The sequence below is a fragment of the Harmonia axyridis genome, chromosome 4 (assembly GCF_914767665.1).
Source record: "Harmonia axyridis chromosome 4, icHarAxyr1.1, whole genome shotgun sequence".
In the NCBI taxonomy this organism is placed as follows: Eukaryota; Metazoa; Arthropoda; class Insecta; order Coleoptera; family Coccinellidae; genus Harmonia; species Harmonia axyridis.
In genome coordinates, this window is record NC_059504.1 from 18,269,897 (window position 1) to 18,291,051 (window position 21,155).

The 21,155-nt window shown below is 34.7% G+C and overlaps 1 protein-coding gene across 3 annotated transcripts in view; it reads left to right on the forward strand.

The window, feature by feature from the left end:
* LOC123678584 (zinc finger protein ush) overlaps positions 1-21,155 on the forward strand; it is a 214,951-nt gene that overhangs the window by 92,208 nt on the left and 101,588 nt on the right. The window contains exon 1 of one of the 3 annotated variants that reach the window (XM_045615710.1): positions 5,286-5,305. The exons of the other annotated variants lie outside the window; for them this stretch is intronic. Within the exon in view, the coding sequence (XP_045471666.1) occupies positions 5,302-5,305 (4 nt within the window). The 5' untranslated portion in view covers positions 5,286-5,301. Of the gene's footprint in view, positions 1-5,285; positions 5,306-21,155 lie in introns of those variants that run through there. 3 annotated transcript variants of the gene reach the window in all.

Sequence of the window (21,155 nt, forward strand, 5' to 3'; positions counted from 1 at the left end):
GTTGTTTGGTCTTGTTTTGAGCAAATATCTCTAAGAATGATCTAACTCAATACTTTATCAATTACCATCAACAACCTAATAATTATGATTTATATTCAATATGTCTGAAGGAATTTGTGTATAATTATTTCTAAATTGATTTTTTTTTTCTGATTTTTCTGGAATTAAATGTATTATCAGACACGTAATTATGCGCCGGTAATAATTACATATAATACGAGTGTAGAAGGCATTGATATTCTTCCAGGAGTTCAAAATAATGTATGTGGCTTGTTTTTGAATAAATGTGTGTGAGAATGAGCATTTTGCACGAGAATGTCGAGAATTATACATTATTTTGTCCAATCCACTGAATTTTCATTGAAATTAATGGAATATTTCCATAAATATCGTTCAGTAACTTTTACATTGAACAATGTTGGTTCGCAGAACTGTTTTCTGTATCACAAATTTAACAGATAAAATAGATGAATACGTGACAGGAGAGATTCGAGTACCAACATATAATAATGAAATATATCCATGAAATCTGTGTGAAACTGAGAAATTCCCGAACGATTTTGTTCTACAAGATATGACAGAATGAACAGATTTGCCACAGAATTAGAGAAAGAGAAAATCATCTACTTGGTTGATCTTTATTAGACCTAAATAAATTTTATTTAACAAAATTTCGCAGTACTCTTTATCATTTGAATGTTCGAATGTGTTAATATTTTGTGGGTTATTGGGCAACAATAGTACTGTTCATGAATTTTGAATATATTATTTGATTTCAGTCAAAAAATTCAAAACAAAATTTCTAACATTGAGTCATAAACAAGATGATTAATATATATATATATGTTATGGTTTACAATGAAATTGGAATCATTAACTATGAATGAATTTTACCAAAGCTATATATAAAAACGATTTCGACACAATTTATCGCATCTATTATTACCAAAATGAGTCAAACTCATCGATTTTCTAATTTTAGACGTAGATAATACGTTTCGAAGAAAAATGTTTGAATATCCAGTTTCCCTTGTCGGTTTCGATGTTATGATGGGTTATTCACAACAAATCTTGAATTAAGTGATTCTGAACAGAAGTCAAAGTATTTATATTCTTGTGAGTACACTAGGTTATCAATTTTCTAATTGTTACAATTGTTAAGAATATTTTGTCTTGAATTCTTGAAACTTGATTTTGATTGAACTACGATAGTAAATAATTTTTTTCTACATTCATGCAAAAAGCAAAACTTTATTGAACTATATTTAGTGGAAAAAGAAGTTCTTTATTGCACTAGTGCAATAAAGTTTTTATTGCACTCATCTGTCATTTTACTTCAACGTGCTGTCATCATGACAAACATAAACGTTCAAACCCACTACATATTTATCAGATATGCTGTGAGATTGGCAATACGTTTTAAACAGTTACATATTTTGTATTATTTTGTATTAATGTTAGCAGCCAGAGATAAACAAACAATGCCTTCCCGACTCCCGAGTATAACTCCTTAATCAAAACTGATCCGATTTGTAACCGTCTACCTCCATAGAGCAAACTGTCTGTACTATGACCACACCTCATGATACATAAATTCTTTGCTTTTTGCATGAACGTAGAAAAAATGTTGTATGCAACTCGTGCAAAAATTGTTTATTGCACTCGACGTGTTGTCCAACTCGGCCTAACGGCCTCGTCGGACAATTTCCGTCAAGTGCAATAAACATTCACTTTTTGCACTTGTTGCATAAATAACTATTTTGCAAATGTCAAAAAAATCGACTGACTCTCAATCTAATAAGACTGTCCAGGAATCTTAGTGCGGTTTTTAGACTAGTGATTGGACCTTACTTAAAATAAGGCAGGTGCAACTGTTACGACGAATACATTGTGCAACCGAGCTATGAATAATAATCTTTAATGCCCGAAATATTAAGATATTGATATAGACGACGTTTATTTTCAACAAGATGACGCTACATGCCACACAAGTAACGAATTTTGCAAGAGAGTTTTCTGGTCGTGTTATTTCTCAATTGGTCACGAAGATCTTTTAACACCTTCAGACCTTTTTATTTTGGGGACCACGTGAAAGATAAGGTTCAAACACTTTCTAAATTAACAAGAAAATACTCATTCACATTGTAGAAACACTTCTGTACTGATAAATCCTTAACAACTTTCTTAAACCTAATTATATTTAGTGACTTAATAATTACGAGGGAGATGATCGAATATTTTTATACTCTCATATCTAGGTGACATTTCGAATTTAGAAGTTCTATGTTTGAGTATATACAATATTTCCTTATTTCTCGTATTTTGGGAATGAATGCTTGACAGTTGAGCAATATTAGTGTAATTCTTCTTTTCATAAACAAGGCATCTGAAAATTAAAATACATGCCAGTGTTAAAATGCTTTATTTTGAAAATATAGGCCTACAAGAAGACCGCAGAGCTACATTGAACATCAAACGCAAAATCCTCTTTTGAATTATAAAGACTCTATCAACATTGGAGGAATTTCCCCAGAGCAAGATGTTATACGAAAGGTGGCTGTATACTTAACTATAATATATGCTTATAAGAGAATACAGAGGAAGGAAACTTTTAACTCGACTCAATGTATAATATGAACTATATAATTTTTTACAAACAACATCAATAGTAAATGCACTGGTTAGCCGACCGGCACTGGTTCTCGACCATTCCGTGATTTGAGATAAAATAATAACAAAAATATATCATGTAGTGCAAAATATTTTCGCGGTACGTATTCTCGACCATTCTACCCTTCCAAGATAGTTTGCATAGTAGTGGCATAGGTCGAAGTTTTCGCGCTAAAAATTAGTTTATAATCGTCTATCATAGAAAAGGGTTCTTTCTCGTCCTCTCTTAGAAAAGTGCTTTGTGATATATGACCAGAAAATAGTAATTATTTCTTATTTTAAATGAATTATGTGTGTATATTTCGTTCCATATCAACTATAAGATATATTTTCGAGTGTATTTCAATCAAAAAGCAAATAAATGTATATTTTTTTGTTCAATATTCGGCGATCGCGAACTGGTATTGGAAAATTGTTATCTTTTATTTCTCGACCAAAGTGGTCGAGAACCAATATGTTACTTCAATAATTGTTTATTTCAACCGATATATTTCTGTTGGATCATTTTCGTTTTTTTTCGATACCCTGATTCATTTATATTTTATCTACTTTCTGAATATTAGTTTGCGACCACCGAATTAACGTTGAAACACTTATTTCTACCCTTTATTTATTCGCGGTCGAGAACCAATTTGATTGTACTTAATTCTCGACCACGACCACTGGTGGTCGGTGTTTTATATTTTATTTACTCATTAGTTTCTAAATAGATATTAAGAGCAAAATAACCAAATAATGTTGTATGAGTTGCTATTTTGAAATATTTATAGAAAGTGGAAACTTTTTCAAAATAATTTTTTTTACGTTCCGAGTGTTTCTTACTTGATAACCTCATCTGAAACCCACCTGAGTGATAGGTAGTGATGTCGATGGTACGGTACGAAAGTAAGTACTAATCACTCATCTCGCTCTAAAGTTTTTTAATAAAATTTTTAAGTGGAACGGCCACTATTATTAGTAGTCGAAAACTAACACAAAAATGGTCGAGAACTCTGCGGCGTGGTCGAGAACCGAAGGTTATTGAGATTTTCTATATAAAATAATTTTTTTTTACGTTCCGAGTGTTTCTTACTTGATTAGCTCATCTGAAACCCATCTGAGTGATAGGTAGTGATGTCGATGGTACGGTACGAAAGTAAGTACTAATCACTCATCTCGCTCTAAAGTTTTTTAATAAAATTTTTAAGTGGAGCGGCCACTATTATTAGTAGTCGAAAACTAACACAAAAATGGTCGAGAACTCTGCGGCGTGGTCGAGAACCGAAGGTTATTGAGATTTTCTATATGTTTTCACATTTCGAAGGTTAAATGCGGAAAGAACGCTAAAAATTATATGACAAATCATTTAAAACTCGCCAAAGAATCGATGAACACCAACACCATTAAAATTTGATAAGTTTATGTGTGAAAAAATCGTGCTCGAAATCGATGATTCTGTTAACTGGTCGAGAACGAGTGCATTTACCCTATGCGTCCCACTTTAAATACCTATCGATTTGAATAATATGGAATTTCGTGCATTTTTGTGATGAGATGACATATCTCATTATCATTAGACAATGAGAAACATATGCACGTTTCATTCACATTGATCATAATGATAAAATTGCAGCATTGAAAAAAGCTTTGAACTAAGAGATTGCATAAACTCTGTAATTCCTTCATGGTATGCACTCTAACAGCTAATAAGAAATCTCAAGATCGCTCTTAATAGCTGTAGTAACATCTTTCTGATAATTGGATTTTTTTATGAATAACTTTCTCAAATTCTCTGGAAGATCGTTGATGAACAGTAAGAATAGGAGTGGTCCCAAGACAGAGCCCTGAGGCACCCCTAATTTCAGATTGTGTTCACTGGAAAAAGAGTTGTTCATTTTCACAGACGCAACTTTACCACCGAGATAACTACAGATCCAGTCGTAGGAGAGTCCTGTCAATCCTAGATTGTAACATTTGTCCAATATAAAATGAAAGGAGATAATATTGAAGGCCTTGGACAAATCGACAAACAATCCCGCAACATAGTTATGAGTTTCTTTTTACAATGAAATATAAATCCAGTGATTTATCTTAAAATATACTTAAAAATATACTATATCAAAATGAAACCTCTCATTGGAAAACCTGTAAATCCCCAAAACCGAAAAAATAAACCAAAACAACAAGTGGCACGAAGCATTTAAGTACATCCCACCTCTAAATAAGTTGTCGAACATAATATACCCTATTTATTCCCATCATTAGGACCTCATTCCAAAGTTATATCACAACTCTCGTAACTCGTTAAGTGTTCAACAGGTGCTTCTCGGTTCTTCGTCACCTCGTGTTGCAGCCCTTCATTCTTTCTCCCTTCCACCCTACCGTGCTGTCTTTATTGGCCCACCAGATATACACACGCGGTTCCCTTTGTAGATGGGTTCCCATGGCCTGTTCGTTTCGTTCGCCCCTTATGCCGATTTGACAGTCGGTCGAAAGCTCTGTGTTTGGTAGAGTGTTAGTTGGCTGCGAGCGCGTTTGAAATGTTTTGGACCGTCTGTAGTGTTTAGACGACGTTACGGTGATTTTTGTGGACGTTTTTGAGTGTTGGAGATACTTGTTTAAATGGTTGTTTATTTGGTTGAAGACGTTGAAATGGGTAAGAGGATATGTAAAAGATATATTATGTTGTGTAGGAGATTGTATGATAATAACAGAAAATTTGATATTTCTACGGTTCCTACCGACTTTATGCCTGTATGTTGTCCTTATTTTTATCAGTTTTGAATTGAGAATGACCAATTACTTCAAAATTTGCTTTTCAGCTCTCTTGATTTATATAATCCTTCTGACACTTGAAAAGGTTAGGTTGATATCAGATCTCTTAAAAAAATAAGTCGTTTCAGGATTGAAGAAAATTAATATTTTGACTAGAAAGCTAGACACAGAATTAATTACGTAAAAATTGGATACATTATATCATATCCATAAGTCCATAAGGTTTTCCAGAAGGAATGTTGAAAATGGCAACACTGTATATCATTTTTTGACATTTCTTATGTCATTTGTGTTCGGTAGGTTATGTCATTTGATGGTGAAAAGTATACACTTCAACAATGTTTATAAATGGTTAAATTGTTTTATCAAATACAGTGATCATTTGTGAATACAGTAATGTATGGATTATCCGAAGTACCTACCATATAATCCGAAAGGCCCAATTGATAAAATGATATGTATAATCCGAACAGCCTAACTCTGCAATCCGAACGGAAGAATGAAATGAGAAAATTTGATTCCTTTGAGAGTATCAGGAAAAGTACTAGATCAAGATTTTGATTCAGTGGAATTAGTGAACAAAGTAAATCGTACTATGATCCAATGGATGAAACAGAAAATCAAAAATGGACACGAGGCGATGACGAAAAAAATTGAGACACAGAGTTAGGAAGATGATGAGATAATTGCTGATGTCAAGATGAACCTGTTCAGAAAGTATCCACCAAAGAGGCGATCATATCATTCAATTCATCTCCTTGATGGCCAGAAATACATATATTTGATAAAACGAACGGGTTCTGCCAACTTTCTGTTCGGATTATCCATACATTACTGTACTGAGAAAAATTTAAGGTGAATTCATAGATGACATTATTCATTTCATTCGACTCACTATTCGTCGACAAATTTGCAAGGGAATTTTCTTTACTCGATACAAGAGTACCAGTACTGAGCAGTACTCGGTGCCACATTCAAATTTGTCTATAATACTTAAATTTCTGTTAGTAGGTATTCACAAATTGGCACCGATTTTGATTGAACAGTTTAACAACTTCTAAAAGTTGTAGAACCGTGTATCTTTCCATGATAAAATGGCATAACCAGTTGACCCCAAATGACAGTAGAAATGTCAAATGTCTTAAAGAAAAACCCGTACGGATAGTCTATTTGACAGTAAAAATAATGAAGATTCATTGGAATCTTCATAGATTAGAACAATACATAACAAAAAAAAAAAAGGTTTATTCAACAAAACAATTCAAACCCTATAATCACGTGATTGGACGAATTAACTATGACGTCAGTTTGCGGTAAACGATTTCATTATATGCTTTCATCATCCTTGTTAGTATTCTACTTGTAATTTCGACATTCTCTACAATAACACATGCTTATTATTTCAAGGGTCTGAACAGATGCATTTTTCTCTATAGAAAGGTCATTACAAACTTTGGGCATTCAATCTAAGAGCAAACAGAATGCTTTAATAACGAACGTCAACATATACAGGATGGAATTGCGTTTGAGCCGCCTTTTTGAACGTTACTTCCTGATTATAATTTTTTTAAGAGCAATAATATGTACTTTTATGTACCCGGTAAAGATCACTGGATAATTTGAAAATGTTCCCATATAGGTAGAACGTTAACCGAAACATTACATTACTTCTTCACTTCTAAAACCCCCCAACTTGAAATTCCTCCTTAAAACTCCAACCAAGAACTCCCAGAAACTTACAACATTAACCCCCTCTCCCCTCATCCTTTCAAAACTATACAGTCATAGACAGCGGTAATTTAATCATGCACCTCTAAAGCCCCGTTTATCTTTTTAGTCGAGCGCACCCGCCCACGTCGTAGTTCGTATATACTCCCGTATATACGCTCGCGGACGCGAAATCGACTATGCAAATTATTCGAACTAAATTCAGTAGCTCGATCGTCGACTTAACACCCCGCTAAGTGGGGGCAATGACGCGCAAGAACGGTGACTTGAATCATAATCAGATTCGCGAAGGGTTGACCGGGAAGGAGGGGGTGGCTTAAGCGGAACAACCCCGCAGATGGTATCGCCGTCTTCGTATCATTTATAATCGTTGGGTTGGTAGTCCTGGACGTGGAGCAAATCGTGCGTTTCGGAATCTGGACGCGTCCCTTAAATGTAAATGAACATGACCGTGGGGATGTCATATCCTCTTAGGAAATGGGAGGTTTGGTGGGGGTAGCGGTTAAGGGTGAAGTGGGGAACTCTTCTCGAAAAAAAATTTTTGGGAAGTTTGTTGAGTGCTCGTTTATTAGAAATGTAATTCTGATGATACAATCCTCCTGAAATTAGGTATGAACGTCATTCGAATGATTATTTTATATATACAGGGTGCTAGTGAATGAGTGTGCCAAATTTCAGGGATTGATTCAGCATGAAAAGATAATGACAGTTTGCTAGGTATATAACTTTTATTCGCAAATGCTTTGTTTCTTCTTGAGAATTGACTGTTTATTTGCCTCAATTTTATCGAAGAAAACAATGGTACGCCACTGGGATATTTTATGATAAAAATCATTCTTGAATTCCTCGTTCAATTGATTAATAACTAATAATTAATTAAAAACATTATTAGATAGGTAAAATATTTATACCCCGTACAATAAAACTATTCGGCATATTAATTTACAAAATTATGCGAAATGAACTTTCTGACCAGAGGCGTACCACGCGAGCAGGTGAATTGTTGATTCTCCCCAAATTCAATTTCATTAACGGAATTGCAATTCCATCACAAATTTTCGGTTCTCCAATACTTCCTACGTAAATATAATACTCTTCATTCAAGGCGATACGATACAATTCACGGCTTGACTTTATCTTAAAGCTACTCGACATGGGCTTAACTTGAAATCAACTCAAGTTTAAGTCAAGTAGTAGTTCTTCAATATCAAGTCAAGTACATGATAAATAAATACTTGACTTGACATTGAAAAACTTCCACTTGACTTGAATTTGAGTTGATTTTAAATCAAGCCCAAGTGAAGTAGCTTGAATATCAAGTCAAGCCGTGAATCCCTAATTTCAAGTTGAACATGAACCAGCACGATATTTTGATGGTGATGAGAATTGATTATTTTGGTGTTTTGGATAAGATTGCAGTTATACTCAAATTGAACTTCATTCAAAACAATAGTGCAGCCTGATTTTAAACCTGGAATATGTAATCGTTGATGTGGATTTTAGGATAAAACTTGTAAAAATCCACAGTCTGGTAACGATGATGCAAATCGTTTTGATGACATCATTTCATACATAAAAAAGCCTATTCAAACTTAATTTCATCCTAGTCTAATCTATTACTATTGAAATATTGGATATATTTCTCGATATTCTGCTTTTTCAATGGTTCTGATGACGCAATCTGAGATGGAATTCTGGATAAAGCTTGCAGTTACTGTTTCACATCAATTTTATCTCGAGTTTCCGAATTATCATATGATTCGTGACAAGTTTGGGATCCATTATAAAAATGAGGATATTTTGAGCGTCAAATGCGGCAGGTTGTCTTGTTAATAGGAATTCACAGCTTTACTTGATTATCTAGCTACATACTTGACTTGGGCTTCATTTGAAATCAACTCAAGTTCAAGTCAAGAAGTAGTTTTTTTATGTCAAGACAAGTATTCATTCATCAAGTACTTGACTTGAAAAACTATTACTTGACTTGTACTTGAGTTGATTTCAAGTCAAGTAGCTTGAATATCAGGTCAAGCCGTGAATCCCTGCCTGTTAACGAAACCTTCAAGGTGAAAATTACCTCATTACTGAAAATAATTTCATACTACAGTTATAGGTTATAGGTATCTTCTACGCTAGAAAGCCCGAAAGTTCATGAAACAGTTGGACAATCATGTGTAAGATTTCAGCTTGAAAATGATCTTGTACACGAAATCGGCGTACGTTTCTTATAGTTAAAGATCAATTTGATGGTCTTATTCAATCGTTGAACAATCCGTGTTTACTAACACTAACTCTCATCTGTCTGCCTCGATGTATCATTATGACACCCAAAATGAGTCATTATTATACACTTCTCAAAATGCTGTTGATATTTCGTAACACAATTAAGCTACCTGAAGGTCTTCTAGTACACACGTCTAGTCAAAATTTGTACCCAATTCCAAATTGCGTCAAACCAGAATCCTTTCCTCACCAACCAGGTAAAAATCCCAACAAAAATCCGTATCTATCATACAAATCGTCTTCGAATATTGCACCACGAGTATATTTTGTTTTCAATTAACAATGCGAAGGGAATGATAGACGCTAAGGCCGTTCACGAGTCTCGAGCGGGGAGGAAAAAGAGAACAGAGGGGGATAGAATGCAGACTTTATAGATTGAAACCGTCGAGTGCGATAAGAGTTCCCCCAGAGTTTGTTTATCAGTTAGTGCCTGATTGATGAGCACTGATAAGGGCTAGGCCCGGCCCTTATCGCCGGCGTGCATCGCCAACGCCCCTGCCTACCCCCCCCACTCCGTATCCAGGCTAGGCTCCGGCCCGTTATCGGACGACAAATCAGGCTATTTGGCCTCTATGGAAAAGATCTTATCGGCTTAACTAGCTTGGTCGGACCAGTCTAGATCATATCGGCGAGTCCAGAACTTAAATTTTTATAAAATATCCCCGACATTAATCATACTGCGGGCGATAGACGTAATGTAGGACATTCGGGGAATGGCGAGAGAAGTGTCACATTGTTCGATGCGTGTTTTGACGTGGAAAACTGGTTTCTTCTGGTGTTTAATGGGCTGTCGATTCTTCGAATTGATCTGATTTGACGAGTTTTGGCCGTTTTAATCACGTAGTTTTTCGATCCTGTTTTTGAATTAGATTATTACGTCGTATCGAGTACGTGAATGAGTTAACGTTTCGATTTCGTCTGATTATTTTTGATATTACTCACTTTAAGCTGTTTTGGAATGCATAATTACAAATTTGTGGCCAATTGTTTTTAAAAGGTGTTTTTTAAGAGCTTGAGAACTTAAAACAATAATACAAGACTGAATTATTTTTAGTATTAATTTTTTTATTATTATAAGTTGGTAGATAAGTTCATGACATTTATTTTTTAAATATGATTTCCGCCATATGTCCTTGGCGTCAATGGTGGCTTGCATATTTATTGGTTAATCGGCATAAACCAATGACTTAACATAGGCCTATCAAAAGTAGTCAAGTAATAAGTCTCTAGGGGCCAAATCTGGTGAATATGGTGCTCTAACAATTCGAACTTTAATTAATGGATTTTGGTCATTGTCAAAATGCTTTTGTGACAAGGTGCATTGTCCTGATGAAATATAATGTTTTGCTTCTTCAAACCGAGTCTTTTTTCCCGAATTTTTGCCTTCAGCTGGTCTAAAAGGTTAAAATAATATTCAGAATTTATTGTGTTGCCAGGTTTCAAGTAATCCACGAACAAAATTATTTTCGCATCAATCGCATCCCAAAAAACTGATGCTAACACCTTCTTGGCCGATTTCTGGACACGAACTAGCTTCAAAGCAGAAGAACCTGGATCACACCACTCTTTAGCCTCTTGTTTTGATTCAGGATCATGGTAATAGACCCAAGTTCCATCCGTAGTGATGAATCGCTGCACAAAATCCACTTTATCCTTTCGAAAACGCTCTAAATGTTGCTAAGAAAGTAGTATTCGAAGGAGTTTTTGTTTCATTTTCAGCGAATGCGGCACCCATTTCACACACAGCTTTCTGAAATCAAATACTTACTTCAATCAAAATATTGCTAACACTGCCCAATAAGATGCCTAAAACTTCTACTGAATCTCTTTCAATCACTTGACGATTTTCAAATACGATATCATGAATTTTTTTTTACTATTTCTGGTTTTGTTGCTGTTTTTGGACGTCCTTGACTTGGATCGTCTTCAAGGCTTGTACGATCGCGTTTGAATTCAGCATCCTGTACTAATTGAAGGCGAAGAGTCCTTCTTTTCTAATTTTAACCTGACTGTTTATCCCAATAATTTTTGTTATCTCTATATCTATGTATATCATATAATTTGGATAGTGAGATGATTTGCAACATTATTCGCAATTTCTCTTAATTCTGGTAGTATTAACAGTCACAGCAACCTCCAAGATACAATACAAAAGTCACTAGGATGTATAATCTGAATTTTGCATTGAACTTCGACAATATTTCACGAAAGTTTACTGAAATAGAGAAAATATCGTCTTATACTCGTTGCAGAAGGCAATTCCAAAACTCATGCGTTCAAAATCTCTCTCGTTTTCGAATTTCGCATTCGTTTTGGGATAGGAGCACATTCTGCAACTTCTTTTAGAATATGCTATTTCAATTCAGGATTGGATTTCAGATCATTGTATTTTCTCAAATTTTAATACCGATTTTCAGCCTTCAAAATTCAAGGATCATTTCCTTGAGCCAATGGAAACAATGCTATGTAGAAACCGATCTTTGTATCGAATTCCTTTAAAATATATCCCTGAGTTGGAAAAACAGATTTAGCATTTTTCTATATTTGAATTTCACGCATTCCAAACTAATGACATAAAAAAATGGGGTCTGAGTTGAAGAAAAAATTCCTGAATCATTTTCAAACAATAATTTCAATTGGAAAGTCTCTTTGATCTCATCGCTAAAACGTCTTGCCCAATCTGTCACCTCTCCTCCTTTTTTCCGACTTTCCCTGGAAAACCCCAAAAAATCGGCAACGCCGCAGCGGTAACGGTCCCGACCGGCAAGGATGAGATCGCAGATAAGATCGCCAGTACGATAAGTCCGCGGCGCGATTCGAGATATCGCGTAAAATGGGATCCGATCTTATCAATTGATGACGATGGCGCACTTATTCCCAGGCTTATTCTGTTCCAAGGGGGCGGCAAAGAAAGAGAGAGAGTTTTCGGGGAAGATCTGATAGTAGGGATGCAGGTGACGGGCGGAATATTAGGACGCGAGAATTGCAACTGCTTCATAAATGGATGCTGCGCGGGATGAATTGAATAGGGAGAGAGAGGTTAGGTGAGGTTAGGTTTGACGGTTCTGATGGAACGTCGGGATATTTTTGACGTGGATTCGATAAAAAATGTTTGAATTGAATTATCAGTTCTTTTTGTGATGGAATGTAAGATAAAAAATGGGGAAAGTCGGTAGCTTTTTAGTGTTCGTTCATTCATGAGCCAGTTATACCTTTGGAGTCTGCAGGATTGTGAAAGGTTTTCCAATAAGAGGATTCATTTTATTTGAAAAAACGAATATTTTTCAAGATTTATTTCATTGTAAAGAGAAAGGTATGCCATTGCAGTACCATATCCTTTCCATGAAATTTTCCATGACCAATGTCCTCCATAACTTCAGGAATTCCTTCTGAAGGTTTTGTATCTATTGTGGAGCATTAGCATAGACCTCTTATTTCACGTGACGCCAAAGGAAACATTCTAAATCACAAGATCTAGGAAGCCAATCGTGATAAACTCTTCTAGAAATAACAAGACCAGTAAACTTTTCTTTCATAATAGCATCTTCTGTCGTCCATATCACTATTTTCTAATTCGCACTAATTTCTCTAAAAAATCATTAATCATAGGTCGTCAGCACAATCCATTCACCATAACAGTTGCTCCAGCGCATCATTTTCGGATAAGTTAGGTCCAATCCCATCACCAGCTAAAAAACAGCACCAAACAATCCACACGTCGAGGATGGAGAGCATTTTCAACAATCATTATTGGATTTTTGCGAGTACCAAATGCTTCTGCTTATTAAGGAAGCCTTCAAGCTTGAAATGGTCCCCATCACTGAAGATGATTTTTCGATGAAAATCCGGATGTTTTAAATGCATTTCAAGGACCAATCAGCGAAGAGACGACGTTGCTGGTGATCGACCGGATTGAGTTCTTGTGTTAACTGATCTTAAGGGTGTTCAATACCTTGTTCATACCACTGCTATTTCAGTGCTAATTTCAGTGCATTCCAATTCCAAAGTACAGGTCGGATTCATTTCATTTTTGAGAGAACAATGACGTGATATAGTGAACTTGAAGATCCCGTTTCGATTTCCAAAAAAAAATCGATAGTATTCCGCAAATCGAACTTTGAAATTGAACACTTTCTTCAAATGACTATTCAGCTTCAGAGAGACTTCTCATTTCAAGTAACTCATCCACAAATGTTCAGTGATATTATGTGTTTTGAATTGGTGCAAAAATTTTTTTAAAATTGCTTGATTTGCTCTAATTGTAGATGTTTTTCATATGGAATTATGCTTTTTGGAACGCCTCCCAAAGGTTTACGCCTTTTTGCAACATGAACGCCAATAGAATCTTGGACTGTATTTTATGGCTCGAGATGAATGACACTTTTATGATTTACGAGGGTAGGGTTTCTCTGATTGGCTAAAATTGTGTACATTACTAGTTTATGACAATATTGCACTGAAGAATAGGGAAAGGTAGAAAACTTGTTATGAAATCATTGTTAGAATTAGAAACGATACTGTTCCTAAAATATATATGCTAGCTGATTTTATTCGTAATGATGTCTGGAGAAGTACATTTTGAGCGCTTAGTATCATAAAGAAAATTTCAAAATTCATAAAGAAATTAAGATGAAAAAAGGTATCTGGATTTTTGCCGAAATATGGAAAATTATTAATATTTCAGAAATCTGACAAAAAATTCTCAAAAAAAAAAATTTCTTTTGAAAAACTCCCTATTCCCGAAACTCTATCTACAATATTTACCATTTAAATTTAACCCTGAAAATAGGCAATTCTTGATTAAGAAAATTTTATCGTACTTCCTTCATTAATATTAACTTGAAAAAATTTATAGTAAAAATTTTTCGCTTCGTGAAGCCATTCTTGTATACATACCTCCTTGAAAATTTCATGTCATAAAAGTTTAAGAAATTGCAATATTTTTTTTAAATAATCTTTTTCGTTAACTCAACTCTCTTGATTTATTGCCCTAGAGAAAGAGAACAATATACATCTCTTTCAACTCGAAGAGTTGAACGTTAAATCGTTATTCCAAATTTGAATTTAAAGCAAAGAATTGTGAAAAATATTGAGAATTTTTCTACCTGAAGTAAAAGAAATATTACCAATTCAAAAGATGATTGAATCGAATATTACTTATCTTCACCTATAGCCAATAAGAGTATTGCTGATTCCTATAAGCAATTATTTATATGTATATTATATTTCCTTGAGATATTAACGAGTCCAACTCATTGTTACATTAAATCCTGTTCTGTCCCCACAATGTCAGAAAGAAGTATGGTCTAAAATTTCTCAATTTTCCTGATTCACATGGTAGAAGTTCATCCAAATATATGCCATATTTTATTCCATCATTGAATTAGGCAAATCGAAATGATAAATATAAAAAAGTATGTAAATTTCATTCTATTCAGTTCATAAAACGTATAAAAAAATATCATGTCGTTCGAGAAGGTAAAATATCCGAACGATTTTGGGGTTTTTTCGAATGATATTTTCAATACCTTGTTGGACAATTTTAAAGATTTCAATTTAGCGACTAAATTAGTAGGTCAAACATATGACGGGGCAGCTGTGATGGCGGGGGAAATTAATGGGTTACAAGCGCGAATAAAAACAATTGCTCCTCAAGCACTATTCACGCACTGTTATGCACATAAATTGAATTTAGTGTTACAAGATTCGACCAAGAAAATCAATGAGTGTCGCGTGTTTTTTTCGAATCTTTCAGGATTTTCGTCGTTTTTCACTAAATCAAGTAAACGCACTAATATTCTAGAGGAAATTTGCAAAAAAAGATTACCCTCTAGCTCGGAAACTCGTTGGAATTTCAAATCTCGCGCTGTAAAAACAATATTCGATAAGAGAGAAGAATTAATTGAAGTTTTTGATCATATCAGCGACAATTTAGATGAATGGGATGATATTACAATACGTGAAGCTACCGGTCTGAAGAAAATGTTGAATGATTTCGAATTTTTGTTCATTCTCCACTCTTTTAATTTGATTTTTACATACACAGATCCCGTTTTTTCTATAATCCAGCATAAGTTATCAGATATAACTTATTGCAGAATCACTTCTTTATTATCGACTCTGAAAAAATTTCGCACAGAAGATGAGTATTTCATTCGCTTATATTCAGAAGTAGAAAAACTCCCAGAAGTAATGCCACCGAGTGCTAGACGTCGAAAACGTAAAATAGATTCCGAAATTCAGCTCACGGATAATTCCTCAATGAAACGGCTTTTTTGTGAAATTCTGGATTTAATTATAACTCAAATTGAAATGAGGTTTAAAAACATTTCATCACTTCATTTTTTGGAACTAATGAATTTTAATAAATTTGATATATATGTTCGTAATTTTCCGGAGTGTGGCCGACCCACATCTCGAGGGCACGAGCCGTCACTGGTCAAATGTCAAATAATCATTTTGAATTTCAGTAAAATATCAGAAATTCTCATCCAAATAAACAAACCGACAACAATAACCTAATAAATCACATGTCTTATATTCCTATACCCACTTTTGTGGTCTCCAAAGGCGCATAAAATGAGAACTCAAAAGCTTCTCGAATTTTTCATTCTAGAAATCTCAATATGCACTATTTATGATTTTCTCTGTGAAATCATACACTCAGAGATAATCATATATTTTTTTCTATTATCCATATTCGATATACGTCCATGACAGTGGTTCATTGTCATTTCTGTATTCACAATATTTACAGTAATTATCTTATTTAGTAATATATAACTAAACAAATATAACAAATTTTCCTTCTTTTGAAGAAGTTTTCCAAAGAATTTTGCTTACTCATAATAAGATTGTGATATATAAGGTTGTTACATATAATGGATATTCCTTCTGGGGGGTATATATCCCCCTTATCCCCCCCTAGGATACGCCACTGTATCTTAACTGAACTGAATTTCTAAAGTTTACAGAAACACAAATTTACTCTTTGCTGGGCTTCATCGAGAGTTGAGATTTTATTAGGGGCAATAAATACCAAACAGGCGGTTCTTCAACTTGAATGGGTGTGCCAGGTACAAATCTACCAAAAATTTTCGGGTAGCTCCATCTAGCGGAATTGCAGTTTCAGCGCAAAGTAGTCTACAACCTTAAAAAGCCTTAAGACCTAAATCTTCATGCAAAATAATAATGTCATTTCTCGAATCCCGAATTCCTGCCAGCCTGTATATTTCACCAAAAAGTTCGACCTTACTAGACCAGACAATACAGAAACAAAATATGCTCTTCAAAATGTATATCTACTTTCTTTTATCACTCACCCTATCTACCAAAATATTTCAAGATATTCAACTAGAAGCTTCTGCTTCTTAAACTAGACTCCTTATCAGCACTCAGCCATAATATACCTAACGGGTGACAGAATGATCTAAAAAAATGCCTCTCACATTACAACTGTCTGGTTTCGAACCGTATCAGATCCAACCAGATTAAAGAAAATAACTCGACCGTGGCATTTCGTGGGTATCAAGTTAACGAATAATTATACCACCATTTTTTTAACGGTGTGGCTCATATCTCAGCTGATATAGCTTCACTGGCTCGAATTGAGTCAGCTTACAATATCTAGGTTTTATGGAGAATATTTCAATTTGTGGATTATCACGAATGGATGATGCAACAGGAATTTGTATTCGTTTTTCTGGTGGGTTTTCTATAGTCTTGTTTTCTTTGTGTTGTCAAAACAGATAAGGGTCCAGTCTTCTCGAGCCGTTTGGAAAATATCGAGGAATTTCTTATTTCTTTTGAAAATAACACCTTGTATCTTGGAAACAAAATAATACCGAATAATATCCCGAATTTTTTCGTAATGTATATGAAACACTTAGTATACATTTATTAATAAATAAGTTCAAACTTCATTCCAAATTTTGTGTTGATAGCATCTTCAGAACCATAGGAGCATATCGAAGGCATTGACGTGAAGCCAGGACCTTTTGAGCTTCTTAATTCATGCGCCAATTGCGTCCTAGGAGACTACATACTTATATACAGGTTGTCCCACGTACAGGCTTTCAGTGCAGATGCAGGATATATTTTGGGGATTCTGAAACAGTACTTTTTTATCAACATTTTTGGATATTTGGTGTACAATTTTGCTTCCGCCGTTTTGCAATAGATGATTGTAGCAGTGAGTGGTAGTCGAAATTGATAAATCGTAGATGTCATACAAAAAGCTTAGGTATTTGTAAACATAACGCTATCGAAATATTAGTAGATTTGTGTCTGCATCATAAAGTTAGTCAAGATTAAACATTTCATTACGAGCAAAATTCTCGTCATTTGCGAAAGGTTTCAATTTTTTGCGTTAATATGAAGGAATATGCGGCTGAGGCTCATCCAATGCTCTCAAATACATATGATGAGGCCGCTATTAGTGAAAGAACGTGCCGAGAGTGGTTTCAACACTTCAAGAACAGTGATTTTATCGTCGAAGACCAGCATAGCGGCGGAGGAGAGAAGGTTTTCAAAGATGCAGAATTGGAGGCATTACTCGATCAAGACTCGTGTCAGACGCAATAAAAATTGGCAGGATCATTGAAAGTGACGCAACAAACCATTTCAAAACGCCTAAAAGTCATGGAAATGATTTAGAAACAAGGAAATTGGGTGCCGTACGAGTTGAAGCCGAAATATGTTGAACGGCGTTTGTTTGCTAGTGAACAGCTGCTTGCAAGTCAAAGACGGAAGGGATTTTTGCAGCGCATGGTGATTATCATGGGGATATCCCTGCTATGGCCAAACCGAATATTCACGGTACCAAGAAGATCATGCTCAGTATTTGGTGGGACCAGTTTGACGTAGTGTATTATGAGTTGTTAAAACCGATTGAAACAATCACAGGCGTTTGAGCCGAGCATTAAAAGACAAACGGTCGCAATTCAACGAGAGAAATGATAAAGCGATTTTACTGCACAACAATGCTCGACCCCATTTTGCGAAAGTTGTCAAGACATACTTGGAAACGTTGAATACTTTGAATCATAAATGTATAACCAGTACAATGAAGCCTCGAATTTCATAAAAACAAAATGGCGGAAGCAAAGTTGTACACCTTATGTATCTACCATTGAATATCGAGCATATTTTAATTTGTAATAAACACGTTCAGGCTCAATTTTATTGGAATCGGATGAAAGTGAAAAGAGTTATCGCCATTTCAAAATAGTCTTCCACGTCTGCGGAGTCGCGGTCTTATACAGATCCATAATAATGTGAGAAATATTTACAGAAGATAAAACCCAGAAAGAAAGAGTGTAAGCTTTGGGTTGTCGATCTCGATTTCAGTCAATTCTCACGCCCTGTTAAACTACCCAAGAACGAAATGTGAGAGTTGAGATATCATGATCCACTCGGAGGATTTAGTGGTGCCCCATTCGATGAAGCTATTCTTGTGCAGTTACCAAGATCGGATCAACGTTGCACGATCAGTGGTACCACTTAAGAGACGCGATATTACCAACAAACAATCAGATTGGCTTTGATAAATTGCAGAGCTCGTGGTTTAATAGATATCGTCCGGAGCTCACGATGTTAGACCGCCCACATTTTCACAGTTCTGTAGCTGAAGGAGCTGAGGTCGTACTGAATCAACAAAACACAAAAGAGCGTAAAATCGAAATGAAAAAAGCACCGAAGTGGAGCTTTCGGGCGCCCGTTAATTCATGCGTCAACTGCGTCTTTGAAGAACTGTAGGCGGCCATTTTCAACAATTATCATAATTTGAAAAGCTCTCTTTCTAAAATTCATTCTTCGAAGGTGCTACTGCATTTTTTTCGGAAACCCTATTGTTTTGAATTTTTATTGGAAAGCGCTGGGTTTTTTCAATCTAAATTGAATAAGAATTATAGAAATGATTTGAATGTCGGCAAAAGGCACTGGCGTAGGTAGGTACTATTTTTTCTTCAGAAATATAGATATAAGACAATGCCAGTACGCACGCCACTGTAGTTGCTGAAGACCTTAAAGCAGCTTCCAATACTTCTTCAATTTTATGTGGATTTAATTATGTGATGAGCTCGAAATTTTGCACTTAGCTTGAAATAATCCTTAAATAGTCCTTAACTTCGTTGTTTTCGTTTTTTATATATTTTTTTTCAATAATCTTTTTTTAATAAATAATATAAAATTGGCTAACACCTGCACTTGGTAATGAATGAAGAAAATACAAAAAGAAAAAAGAAGTACGATTTCCAAGTGTGTAATATCATATGTTATTAATTATCTATCTGTTTTTGTTGATACATTAACCAGATAGATAATTAATATCGTATGACATTACACACTTGCAAATCGTACTTCTTTTTGTGTTTTCTTCAATCTTTTTTTATTTTAGGATTCTAGGTCTTTTCGTTTTAAAATTATCGTACATACCGACACAGAGAATAGCATTTGAGGACGGATTCGTCATCAGGAAGTAGACCCTTATCTTCAGACATTGTGACTGAATTTTCAAAAATTTCTATATTGTATTTTATGAAGGTCTTCAAGAAATTCATCTCAGTTCAAGTTGGGGGTTCAATGCCCTGTCCATCTCATAACAAAATCGTTATTCACTTCACAATTAGCAGATGATAAGCATTTTTTTACCAAAACTTCCAACCACTCTGAATGCCTCTTTGTCAGCGGAGCCACTGAGGACCTGTCAAAAAAAATTGTCGAAGACGTATCCCCGTTATAGCTTGATGCGAATTTGAGAAAGCTTCTCCTTATCTCCCAACAATATCGAATATACTTCGTTTTAATGGACAAGGAGTGCTTCTGTTGTATGTAAGGGATTTTTATCTTGCTTTATTTCGGTTTATAATAAGTTGCCTTGTTCGAATCTGAACCAATTAAGCAGATAGTATCTGGTAAACGTTTCAAAATATATAAAACAGACGCACTCTCGCTAAAAACTCGATTACGAGAATTACAAGTGTCTCACAGAGTCTGTTTCAATTAACACTTCTTATCTGATCGTTCCAGAACTTGTGTGTGTAAATTCAGATTTATTATCATTGTTATTGCTCGGATATTAGAAGTGTAAGTGCTCGTTTCTAATGCAAGAATTCTGATTAGCATGGTAATAATGTTGATATTGGCAGATATCTGCAAATCTTTGGACTGATAGTGGAAAATCTAGGGCTATTTGGTAATCACAAGGTAAACAGGTGGTTTCTACTAGACCATTCTGAAATCAATTCAGTGCCACTCGTATTTGTTCCCATGAAGTCAAATATGACACTATGACAATTCATATAGGCTGAATACTTAAGTTTACCATAAAACTCAATCAATGTAAATTTTGCAGCCTACACTGAGAGAAATCCATATTTTTTTATTAATAACGTACTTATTTGGAGGTTATTTATTCACAACTATTACAACAGATTTATATTTGATATATTCATCAATAGTTAAGTTATGCATTCAAAAAAGTTCATTAATAGAGAATAAAATATTTGTTTACAAGGTATTTGATAATATTTTATATATTTCGGTTATTTATATGTTCTTACGTTATCTCCACGAATAACATAAATTCAGTGTCAACAAATTTTCAACTGGTAGTTTGAATTTGGTATTTATGAAAAACCCTTACAAGAATTCAATAATTTATTCACTAGGAATATAGGATTTATTAATAATCAACAAACTAACATAATTCTAGCGGTCCA